At 38.2% G+C, this 13261-nt stretch overlaps 1 protein-coding gene across 2 annotated transcripts in view; it reads left to right on the top strand.

Moving 5' to 3' along the window:
* ASB7 (ankyrin repeat and SOCS box containing 7) overlaps positions 1-13261 on the top strand; it is a 37719-nt gene that overhangs the window by 13966 nt on the left and 10492 nt on the right. For both annotated transcript variants that reach the window (XM_063142181.1, XM_063142182.1), the window contains one exon: positions 3139-3744. In XM_063142181.1, the coding sequence (XP_062998251.1) occupies positions 3139-3744 (606 nt within the window). The remainder of the gene's footprint in view (positions 1-3138; positions 3745-13261) is intronic.

Here is a 13261-nt window from a genome sequence, read left to right as displayed (position 1 = left end):
ATGTGTAGTTGAATTTCACTACTAATTTTTTAATGCCCAAACTGGAAAGTTTGTCAGTTTCAAACTTTTATGTACTTAAGTATAATATTTGTATATCACTTGATATAATCACTCTAAACAGTTTACATGCTAAAATATTACATCTTATTTAATCGTTTTACAAATACTCATTCAGCTCTAACAGGGACAATCATTGCAAGGCTTTATGCAAACGTTGTGCAAGTTGAAAATCAGTCTGGCGAAGACTCGGAATCCTAAATAAAATTACAGTAGCAATACTAGTTATGATGCTATCACCGTGGGTTTGATTTAAGTCGCTATTTATGTGATTTGCTAAAATTTAAAGAGATTGGCTGCTTCTGTTCCTTCCAATGGTAACTGTGTACTTATGAACTTTCTGGGATTACTCATTAGAGGCAGCAGTTTTGGTTTTGCTTAAGAACTAAGACTCATTGGTTTTAACTCGTGCACCGGATTATAACAAAGCAGGCTAGTTATCTTAATAGTCTTGCCCGAAAATGTTGTAGCCCTTTTAGGTGACTGAGTAGAGAAATAAGATTTCTGTTGGAAGCTTCACAGAAAGACAGCCACAAAGACTGTGTTGGAATTGAACTTCATGAACACACACAACGCTGCAGGAAGAATGTAAGGTTATGGTTTGGAGTTGTAGGGTAGACGTCAGGTACCCTACGTAGCAGCTGGTGAAACCTGGATAATTCGTTTTTTGAACCTTGGTGACTTTTAAAGCTTTTATTAAAATTAAAATTATTGTTATTAAAAATAACAACAACATTGTTAAACAAAACAACACATGCTACACATGGTCTAAAACCAAGAACGAATTCCATGTTGGTAATTTTGTAATTTTTTCTTACTTGATGGGTGGCAATTGTTGTGTACTTGGGTTTTTTTTCTCAGGTGGCAATGCCCTGTTATTTTAAGGTGTTTTTTTTCTCTCCCTGAGAAATTAGGTTTCTTAGGTTTTCCTTCAGACTTATCCGCAAGTCATTTTTAGCTTTACTTAATCTCGATATTTGTAGTTTGCCCACTTGGTTTTCTAGACTCATTGACTTCTTTATTTCAGTGATTTCTATGGTACTACCAGGAATGTTTAGGAGTGGGTGGCAGTAACGTCAGTTGTGTATGAGCAAAACTGCTGATGGGAAGGGAGTTTTTGTGAGAGGTATGTTGGAAGATTATTAAATCTATACATCTGGTGGCTATTCCCTTAAACTTTTTATGGATCCAGATTTCCAAAGCAGAGATGTGTGTACTATCATTTGTTGGAATTTTGATATTTCACCATATCTTTTTTTATTTCATAATTGGAAGTTTACATTCTTTTGCAATATCAACATTTTGTGAAACGGCAAACCCAGATTATTTTGATTTTATAGAAAACAGTTTTTATCGAGATGATCTGAAATAACATATAGCTTACATGCTTTGGAAATGCTGCAGACCACAGAGGGCTTTCTTTACCTTATACAGTATTACACCCCCAAAACAAGCTCATCTTGCCAGACCACAATACATCCGCATTTTGGGCCTGCAGATGTTGCTACACATGCTTCTCTTTAAGACGAAGAAGCATAAGGGAAAACAAAACACTGAAAAAAGCATGAAATTTTAAAACTGCAGGGACTGGGGTAGGTAGAAATACCTTGAGCAGTTGGATTTAAGGTACTTGACTGGGATTCCTCACATAGTGTAGTTTCCCAGTCGGTGTGTATTGAATATTGGATTTTATTTATTTATTTTATTTTATTACATTTATATATCGCCCCACAGCCGAAGCTCTCTGGGCAGTTCTGGTCCTTTTCAACCAAAATATAGTTGCAAGATAAGTTGACCTGAAAGCATATCTAGCTACTGGAGTTCAAAGCATCATTTAATAAATTCATCTATCACAAATCAAATTCATCCACTTTTAATTTGGATTTATTTATTAATTAATTAATTACATTTCTATATTGCCCAATAGCCAAAGTTCTACAGTAGGTTCACAAATTATTGCCTATAGATGGGATTTCAGTTCTGATTTTCAGTTTCAAACTTTTGTACATAATGGTGATTCATATGAGACATGTAAGACGTTTCCTAGCAATGAATTGTTATGCAATGTAGGAAAAAGTCCTAAAATGGTTCTGGCACGAAGATAAAGTATGGTTTTTTTGCTGCTTTTAATTTTTTAAATCTTACCTGTATGACATAGTAAAGTAACAATTCATTATTGCATTCAAACTCTACAAGAGATCTCATTAATGTTTGAACAGTATATGATAATGTTCAGACAGTTCAAAAGGAAAGGGTAATCACCCATAATTTATGTCAAATGTGTTAGATTTTTTTGTTCAGTATTTTAAAATAAGTCCATTTCTTTCTTTCTTTCTTTTTTAAATTCACTAGCTTTTGCCCTCATTCTGAAAAACCACATCTTAAATCCTCTGACCTTCCAGTCTCAGGGCGCTGCTTAATTAGAATGATGCAAAACCCCAGCCACATGCATACAACCACTGGTATGCTTATGCTATGGAGTTATTTAGATCACCTGAAGTTGGAAAACCCTTAAATAAAATCTAGCATATTTTATTCCCCCAACTTCCGAATTCTTACGTAACTAGTGTAAAGCCCATGTTGCCATGGGTGCTAGTTGTCCTGCTCCTTTCTCGATTTTGGCCCCTCAGTCCCTTCATCACAGATTATTTTGCATGCGGTGCGACCTCATCCCCTTCCTTGCATGCCCTAATTGGCAGCATCCATCCCTTTTAAACTCCCCCCCCCCGGGCTGGCGGTGGCAGCCTAACTGTGCAGCTGCGCCTGCACTGGTGGCCAAGCAGGGCCATCTGTCATCCCAGTGGAGGGGCTGCCCTGCTTGTTTAGTGCAGAGGAAATTAATTGTTAAAGCTCGAGCTTTGAACTTCCACAATTTTGCTGCATGTCTGCACTGCTCAAGCTTTTCTGTTCAAAACAAAAATGAGAAAAAATGGTTTCATAGATTTCATGTGAGAGGCCTTATATACTAAAAGGGAATTTGTTCAATATATGGAAAAATTCTTCTATTTTAAACTGCTGGTTTGTGCTCTCTTAATGGTAGTTAACTCCTTGTGTATGTGTGTGTGTGTGTTTTACCTTTAGCTGATCCCACAGTGAAAGACTTAATTGGAGGCTTCACTGCTCTACATTATGCAGCCATGCACGGCCGAGCCCGGATTGCGCGCCTGATGTTGGAGTCGGACTACCGCGTTGATATCATTAATGCGAAGAGTAACGATGGCTGGACTCCACTGCATGTGGCAGCTCATTATGGCAGAGACTCATTTGTCCGACTTCTGCTGGAGTTCAAGGCTGAGGTTGATCCACTCAGCGACAAAGGTACTACACCACTTCAGCTGGCCATTATCCGCGAAAGGTCCAGCTGTGTCAAAATACTCCTCGATCACAATGCCAACATCGACATTCAAAATGGCTTCCTGTTACGCTATGCTGTGATCAAAAGCAATCATTCTTATTGCCGGATGTTCCTTCAGAGAGGAGCTGATACAAACTTGGGGCGCTTAGAAGATGGGCAGACACCATTGCACTTGTCTGCTCTTAGGGATGATGTACTCTGTGCACAGATGTTATACAACTATGGTGCAGACACTAATACAAGGAACTATGAAGGACAGACTCCGCTGGCGGTTTCAATAAGTATTTCTGGAAGTAGCCGACCTTGTTTGGATTTCCTGCAAGAAGTAACAAGTAGGTATACTGGAAACCTTTAATCAAAATCCTCCAGTGTTCTTTTGGGGGCACTGATAGAATGTTGGGTGTAATCCAGCTTCCTGTGAGTAATTCTGCTCACAGGACACTCTGTAAGAGAATGGAGGAGGGAAGGGAATTTTCTCCAATTCCTTCTTTTGCCAATTCTACTTCCCGTGCTCTTCCAGGGGGTCCCCCTTTCTTCTGGAGTGACTTTTCTAGGGGCACAAGGGGCTGCAGTCAGAATCTGTATAAATTACTTTCCTTCCTTTTTCCACTGGATCAGACCCCTTCTGCGAACAGAAGGAGATCTCCTGTTTGCAGAAGGAAATACCTTGATCCCAGTCCGTTGAGTTCCTTAACTTTCCTTCAGTTTTGCAGGTCCTTTGTTTTGTTTTCGAAAGAAACATATTTTAAAATTGAACAATACATTGGTAAAATGTTTTTTATTTTTCCTGGTCAGTATCCGGACTGGAGATGAGCAGTTTCATTATTTTTTATTTATTTATTTATTTATTTTATTACATTTTTATACCGCCCAATAGCCGAAGCTCTCTGGGCGGTTCACAAAAATTAAAACCACAATAAAACAACCAACAGGTTAAAAGCACAATGACAAAATACAGTATAAAAAGCACAACCAGGATAAAACCACACAGCAAAATTGATATAAGATTAAAATACAGAGTTAAAAGAGTAAGATTTAAATTTAAGTTAAAATTAAGTGTTAAAATATTGAGAGAATAAAAAGGTCCCTTACGGCTACAGGATGAGCCTGGTTGTTTTCTCCCACTCTTTATTTTTATTTTTATTTTTTTATTATTTATCATACTTATACCCCGCTCCTCAGCCAAAAAAGGCTCTCAGAGCGGCTTACACTTAGCAAAAAAGACAGTCTCAGTGATACTAACTCCAATATATTACTTCTGAAATGGTAATGCTAAGCAATTGGTAATCATCCTGTGATGCCACTTATTATTCAAACAATACGCCACCCTGAGATCTTAATGACATAGGGCGGGATACAAATGTTTTAAATAAATAAATATTATTTCATGTAAATTTCATCAAACCAATTCCTCTGCCTGCTTTCTGGTACATACTCCTGTTTCTTCTTGGTTTCTGCTTATGATGTGATGTTTAGTGCGAAAGCAAGGAAAACCCCGTGGGGGAGTAAAAATAGCTAAATGCAAGGGTGGAACCAAGTAATCTTCAACAATAATATTAGCAAAAGTTTTATTAAAGTGCCAGGTGCGTACGCGTTTCGAACGCAGTTGCGTTCTTCCTCAGGGCTTTATAACATTCGTGAAGTTGTCTGCAGAAGCTGCTAGACTAGCATGATACAGGAAGAAGTGAGATATATATAGGGAAAAGAGACCTAGGGTTTTCCCTATATATATCTCACTTCTTCCTGTATCATGCTAGTCTAGCAGCTTCTGCAGACAACTTCACGAATGTTATAAAGCCCTGAGGAAGAACGCAACTGCGTTCGAAACACGTAGGCACCTGGCACTTTAATAAAACTTTTGCTAATATTGTTGAAGATTACTTGGTTCCACTCTTGCCTTTGGCTATTTTTTACTCTCCTGTGATGTGATGTTGACATTGGTCTGACTGGAGGGAAATCTGTAAGATGAAATGTAAGACACACAGAATCAAGTTGAGCCATACTTCTTGTGACGAGGCTACACTGTAGCAATCGACCTGTGATCCTGTACACACGGCATGATGCCACCTCTATAGATGGAGCTCGTTGTTAAAAGTGGTTAGAATATAATAAGCCATAGTCCCTCTTTTGTTAAGCAGCAAACTCCCTTCTCATCTCACTAGTTATTGCTGAGATGTGAGTATGGTTACTGAAGCTGTTGCACCATGTCCTGCTTTGTTGGTCTCTGGTCGAACAGAGTGCTGGACTAGATGGACCCTTGGTCTGATCCAGTGTGGTACCACTTATTTTCTTAAGCTTTGACTCTAGAAAACAAAAGAAAACCCTGAACTCCCAGAGTCAGCCTTCCTGATTTTGCTGGGAGTATTGGAGAGAATAGGGACAGAGCATAACATAGGCTTCTAAATTATCAATTTATATTATTGAGCCTTGGACTCCAAATGTATTTTTTAATCCTCATGCTTTACACACAGATGTCATGCCAAACTATGCTTTGGTATTATATGAGATTGTGTGCTTTCTCTCACATCTTATTTGCCGTATTTTCCGGTGTATAAGACGACTGGGCGTATAAGACGACCCCCAACTTTTGAGAAGATCTTCCTGGGTTAAAAAGTCATCTTATACTGGGCGTATAAGATGACCCCCAACTTTTGAGAAGATTTTCCTGGGTTAAAAAGTAGTCTTATACGCCAGAAAATTCAGTATGTATTAAGTTTATATCTCAACTTTCCACTACAAATAGCACTCAAGGTGCCTATTATCTTTAAAATGTAAAGTAGAATTCAAAATTATAATTAAATCAAAGCAATGAATTTTCAATATCGTACTGTTAAAATAAAATAATAACATTGCACAATTATTTATTATAAACAGCACCCAACTGTTAAAATCTATTTCAGTGAACAGCTCAAAACCAAATGCCTGTCTGAATCAAAATACTTTAGTTTGCCAGCAGAAAGACAACAAAGATAGAGCTAACCTGGCCTCTCTTGGCAGGGAGTTCCACAATTTGGGAGCAGTCCCTGAGGAAGCCCTTCTTGCATGCTCACCAAATGTGTCTCTGATGGTGGTGGAACAGAGACAGAGTCAAAGCAGACTCATGGGCGAATGCGGTCTTTAAAATAGTCTGGTCCCATGTCATGTGGTGCTTTATAAGTAATAACCAGCACTTTGAATTGTTCATGGTAACTGACGTGTAGCCAGTGATACTCCTGTAACAAGGCTGTAATATGCTCCCTAAAATGGCCGCCAGTCAGTACTCTGGCTGAAGCAATCTGTTTCATCTGAAGTTTCTGAACACTTTCCAAAGGCATCCCCATATAGAGCATGTTACAGTAGTCCAAAGAGGATGTAACCATGGCCAGATCTAACATCTCCAGTAAGGGGTACAGTAGTGCACAAGCCTTAGCTCTGCAAACATTGCTGGATACCAATGAAACCTTGGCCTCCATGTTCAGGGCTGAACCTAGGAATACACTTGAACAACTAACCAGAGTCTTAATGGAGAATGTAACCCCTGTCCAAGATAGGCTGATCTAATTGCTTTTCAGCAGGCAAGAAACAGCTCCGTCTTGTCTGGATTAAGCTTCAGTTTGTTTGCCTTCATCTAGGGTGACCATATGAAAAGGAGGACAGGGCTCCTGTATCTTTAACAGTTGCATAGAAAAGGGAATTTCAGCAGGTGTCTTTTGTATATATGGAAAACCTGTTGAAATTCCCTCTTCATCACAACAGTTAAAGTGCAGGAGCTATACTAGAGTGACCAGATTTAAAAGATTTCCTATCCACCTGCAGCTTTAACTGTTGTGGTGGATAGGAAATTTCACCAGGTTCTCCATATTTACAAATGACACCTGCTGAAATTCCCTTTTCAATACAACTGTTAAAGATAAAGGAGCCCTGTCCTCCTTTTCATATGGTCACCCTACCTTCATCCAGAGTGTTACCAACATTAGACACCAATTTAGAATTTTAATAGCTTTCTTGGATTTAGATGGAAAGGAGACAGAGTTGGGCGTCATTTGCCTGGCGCTGAACCCTGATATTCAAGACAACCTCTCTTAGCAGTTTCATGTGTATTTTAAATTAGATGGAACGTTCCCTGACTCCCTCTTCCACAGCAAACCATAGTTTTCTGTTACATCTGAATTGGACAAGCTATAGTTCGCCATGAAAGAGAAGTTGGGTGGGGGGAATAGGGGAGCCACATCTCATTCATGTAATATCAAGTGTGTTTGAGTTGGTGCTTAATAATGGGCAATGCTGGCTGAGATAGCTGTGAGAAAATCAAATGCCTTATTTCATGGTTTCCCCTAGTAAAAAATGTGCAGAGGGCAAATAGGGTCCCAAGGGGGAAAAATCTTGCTACACTTCAGTTTTTGTGTTTGCTTTTAAGATCCCCTCTCTTAAATAGACGTTTTATTTTAAAATAAAAACTACACCTTTTCCTTCCGCTTCTTCACAATAAAATATCTCTTATGAAACTCTGACTGTTAACTATAATTCTGAGCCTCTTATGTATTAAACGTGTCAGTAACCTCTGGAAATTATTTTCTTTTTATACATTAAAGGCACAATCCTATGCATGTTTAGACTGGAAAAAGTCCTACAACACCCAGCATAGCTCTCATTCTTTTACCAGGGAATGCTGTGAGTTGTAGGACATTTTTCTGTCCAAACATGCATAGGATTGCGCTAACTTTCCTGTCAATTTATCCTAATTTCTATTTAAATTTTCAAACGTCTAAAAACAGTCAACATTGTCATTTCCATGCATTCAGAATCATTTTGCGAAACATCGGAATCATTTTCATAGTGTATGTCCATGTATTGCTTCTGTTTGTTTATAAAAACAAGTAACATACCTTCAAATTGGATATTTGGCATAAGCTGCATTTGGAGGCACTCATCTCTCTAGTTTCTTTTCCCCACTTCCTTTAGACCTTTCTTGATCTCAATTTCTGTATCATTCCTTTCAGAACTTAGCCTCCATTTTGTAAATTTTCTTTTCCTTGAAAATACTAGGAATGTATAATTAAAATATCTTACCCTGTCTTCTTGCTAGAGATTAAATATGCATTTTCCTAGTAGATGACAGGAAAGGTATAATTGAGGGGTGATGTCTCCATCTTTTTACCCATTTCTCTTTTTATAGACTGATTTATGTTGGAATGTAAATGTTTTTAACAACTTACATTTATACAAATTACTTATCTGTTGTTTTACTCATTCACTTATCCCTTCCTTGATTTCTTTTCTGTTCTCTTGTTTTTAGAAGCTATTCGTTATATTTTTACTTAAAAGTTTGAAGCATTTTCTGTTCTTTTTTTCATTGAACAAGCAAAGTAATCCTATTCTTTTTTTTTTAAAAAAAAGTTGTAACCTTTTGAATGGTTGAGGTTGGAGAAGGATTATATTGTTTTTACATTTTTTCTGTCCCTGAACTACGGTTTCAGTCAGTTGCTCTGTTTGTGATAAACAACAAACATATACTGTATGCTGCATACTTTCTATCCAATCACTGGAATCCTCTTTAATCACTTTCTCTGTAGAGTTTTTCTTCCTACGTTGCTTCTCCCGCCCCCCGTCCTTACTGATTTCTATTCAGCATCCTTCTCTGTGTGTTGAATTGGGAGAAGGGGGGTGCATATTTTTGCACATACAACCCATAAAATACTTTTGAAACAGATTTTCTAATCGGATTTTTGAGTATTAATGCTGCAATCCTTAACATGAATTTTGTGCCGTTAGTCAAAGGAGCAAATTATTTATGATTGCATTTCCCCACTGTAGATCTATAATGATTTTCAACACAAAATAAGATGCTATTTATTTATTCTTAGTAAAACTGTTACTATCAATGTCTGATTTCTGATACTCTCCAGTCACCTTTTGCTTCTTTCTCTGTTGTATATTACTTGTTCTTTCCACTGTCTTTCATATATTCCGTATTGCATTTCTGTTTTGACTTTGCTGGGGGGATTTTTTAGTTTCCTTTCTCTTCTATATTCCCATGAAGACCAGCATCCTTCTCCCCACCCAGACCTGTTCAGAGGTCTTGTCACGCAAACTCCTGATTTTATTTTATACCTTTTCTTAATCATCAAAATGTAATACTGTACTTTCACAGACTAAGATTTCTGGACATTGGCTAAACTGAAAGCCTGCTTTGGTTGTATTCTGTTCAGCCCATCCCTTCTCTCTTTACTTAATGCTCACATTCTGCTTGGCATACTCCCTCCCCCCACCAGGCATACTCCCTTTCTTTGTACCCACACATTGCCTTCAACTACCATTGCCTGTTCCTCAGAATCCTCCAAGTGAATGAGCAGCCCATACAGTCTTCTTCTCTGCCCCTGCCCCTAGGACCCACTCTGCCCAGAGTGTTCACATGCAATGTACACACCTTATAGATATGGGAGTAATTAAGAGGGTGTTTTTTGCTTATTTATTTTTTTGCTAGTAAGGTTATGTGGTCCTGGCATCTGTGATTATTTAGACCAGCGGTTCTCAACCTGTGGGTTGGGACCCCTTTGGGGGTCGAATGACCCTTTCACAGGGGTCGCCTAAGACCATCGGAAAACACATATGTCTTATGTGTTTGGTCTTAGGAAACTGTATTGACTGAACTATGTCATGTATCATCTTTTGTATTATTAAAGCCATTGTTATGTATTATTTTCATTAGCAAACCATCCCATGACAATGGATCGTGTAGAGAAGAACGAAAATAATTTTATGGTTGGGGGTCACCACAACATGAGGAACTGTATTAAAGGGTTGCGGCATTAGGAAGGTTGAGAACCACTGATTTAGACCTTACTTCCAAGGCACAGTCCAGTAGACCAAGGAGTATCCCAGTTTTTACTTTTACCAACTTATTTAACATTGTAGACAGGGTACTCCATCTAATCACTTGCCTGACAAAAATGCAATGCAGGATGTGCCCATTACTAAGTGTATTGAACTGCTCCCAGGTTTTTGGCATACTCATGACAGGGTTATGAAAAGTCATGAGGCTAACTACTTCTCAAATTATATTTTTTGTTAAGGGACTGGGTCATAGTATCACTTAAGTAAAAGCTTTCAATGTGAAAGATGCTTCTTTAGTCTCTGTACAAACCAAACCCTGACATTAAAAGGTGGTCTCGCAATCAACAGCCATAACAGGAGCACCACATGTTTGTGAGTTCCTTTGCCCATCCCTCCGAGGGTTAGTTTTGACAGGTTGGACATGTGGCAATAACTATTTATGGTGCCAAAATATTTGCTTGTTACAATATGTATACTTACAGTGGTGGCCAAAATTGTGGACACTTTTTGAAATGTTCATGTTTTGCAACTTTGCATGCTGATAGAAAATGTTCTGTGTCACGAAATTCAAATGTTTACATATCAATTGAAAGAGAATTTAACTCTGAGTTAAAAAAAACAACAACAACCAGAATGCAAATATCTGCAGTACAAAAAAAGTTATGCTTACTTTAGTCTAAAAACAAACACAGGTGTGATTGAGTGAAGAAGTGGATTGGAATTGCAAACGCTACTGGCCAATCACAGTCCTTGTTCTGGGGACCAATCACATGGCAGTAGCTGCGATACATCATGTTTCAAGTTGGGGAAAGTCAGTTTTGCTGTTTGTTCTGTAACTGAAGCGCAATTGGAGATTGTGTGAATATTTGAAGTATTTCTCAAATTAAAAGTGTGCGTACGTACGTACATACATACATCATAAATAGAGCTATGGCACCAAAGAAAAGAGTTGATTGGACACCCAGGAAAAGAAGCAGGATTGTTGTATTACGTGAATCCGGTCTTTCAATTGATATATAAACATTTGAATTTCGTGAAACAGAACATTTTCTATAAGCATGCAAAGTTGCAAAACATGAACATTTCAAAAAGTGTCCACAATTTTGGCCACCACTGTATGTAGCGTTATTGGTGTCACTCCGCAAACTCAAACAGCACTAGCGGAGCTCTGCTGAATCTTGCAGTTGAATAAGTAGTTCCCCATTACGCTTGCAGAATTGGTTATATAAGCAGTTTCACAACTGGTTGCACAGTGGTTTGCGGAAGCGGAATGTGCAGTCGGTTGCAAAACAGGTTGCATAAACGTTACTCACAACTGGTTGCATAATGGGCTGTGGAAGCAGGCGGTACAACTGCATAACTTTAGTTGAATTCTTCTCTTCCTAGTTCAGAACCTAGCTTCTGCTAGCGCAGCATCATCTGCACGGCTGGAATTATACAGTTGTAAACGGCCCAAAGTAATCTACGCAAAAAGCAAGTTCCTGTCCTGATCAGCTTCCATTGATTGAGTGGGGCCTGTTTCAAAGTTGGATGCTTGAATAATTTCCTTGATAAGAATAACCGGAGAGGACTCTTGGAGAGGGTACAAAACAAGTTAGAAGTACCTTGTAGAGGGAGTCTGTTAAGCTGCATTTTGTGTCTGTTACAGTACTACCTTTGTTAAATAATTGAAAAAGATTTGTGGGTTTAAAAGAAAATTAAAAACACTTTAGAACCTTCTTTCTTTAAACACCTACAGCTGAAAGAAAGCTGAAGTTTTCTTTGCTAAAATTGGAAAAAGTGTGGTGTTTTGTTTTGCTTTTAAAAAAAACTTTACTATGGCTTGCACTGCTGCATAGTTTGAAGCCTTTGAAATGGAGACCTTCATGAAATGTAATTCCGTAGTCAATTGGTAGATTTACCTGCAACCATAAGGAAATTGTATCCTCAGCATCTTTCACATGTGTGGGAAAATATTCTATAATGTGACATGAAATTTTAAAATCCCTTGCTTCAGTCAATTCTGCCTATAAACTTAATTTACTTTGTAATTTTGGTTTTGGATTCTTGTGTTGTTCATCCTCTAGTTATGAATCTATAATAGTGTTTTTTTATGAATTAGTATCATGGAATCTATGATTATCGTCGACTCCATGCAGTACCAATGTTCCCTTGTTAGCTGATATTCAAAGGCCAATTTTAAAATAAATAACTTCTTATGAGAAAGAGGGTGGGCTTTTATGTATGTTGGAGATGGATCAGACGCCTTTGGAGAAGTGACACCCAAGCTCCTCTTAGGCATGGAAAATAGGAGGCTAAGCTTTCAAAGTGCTATGTAGTGTCTTACGTGGGTGACTGTTAGGCAAAGCAGAGACCCTGGCTATCGTATTCCAAGCACATTTTCAAAGCATGCATGTTTGCCTCAAGAACATAACTGAGCTTTTTGTTCAGGTAGGCTCTTTGATATCGCTGTAATGTCTTGTGTGTTTTTCCCCTGACAATCCTTTATTCAAGCCCCCGCCATCCCCAGGAGCTCTGTTTTAAGGAAGTAAAATTTGGCCACATTTGGGCATTGCAATACAATATAAAAGTGAAATATCAGGTATACTAATTGTCATTAGAACTAAGCTAGAGCGCTTAAATCCTCCCGTTTTAATTAATTCTATTGTAAGGATACCATCTCATAGTTGTAGAAAGTAGCATGTTTAGACACTGAGAGCATATAGAGAGCAGAACTAAGCTAGACTTGAGTTTGAATTATAAAAGTGAAATTATAAGACTTTTACAGAAAATAGACTTTGTGGGGGGAAATGTTGCCATTTCATTAATTTTGAGTTTAGTTTTACCATTAATATTATACTTTACAGGTTGCTGATAGTGGGATTAGGGTGTCTTCTCCAACTTTTTTGGACCCACAGGCACATTTTTAAGTTTGCGGAATTGTCATGGGGATCACCATAGAATTGCTGCCATGGGGGCATGTGGCTAGTCACGAAGGACAAGTAAACTGGCCCAAGAAATTGAAAACAAGGCAGAGATTGGGTCTGAGTCGTAAAC

Source organism: Elgaria multicarinata, chromosome 16 (genome assembly GCF_023053635.1).
Source record: "Elgaria multicarinata webbii isolate HBS135686 ecotype San Diego chromosome 16, rElgMul1.1.pri, whole genome shotgun sequence".
In the NCBI taxonomy this organism is placed as follows: domain Eukaryota; kingdom Metazoa; phylum Chordata; class Lepidosauria; order Squamata; family Anguidae; genus Elgaria; species Elgaria multicarinata.
Note: the sequence above shows the minus strand (reverse complement) of the source record. Positions and strands in the feature narration are given on the sequence as shown.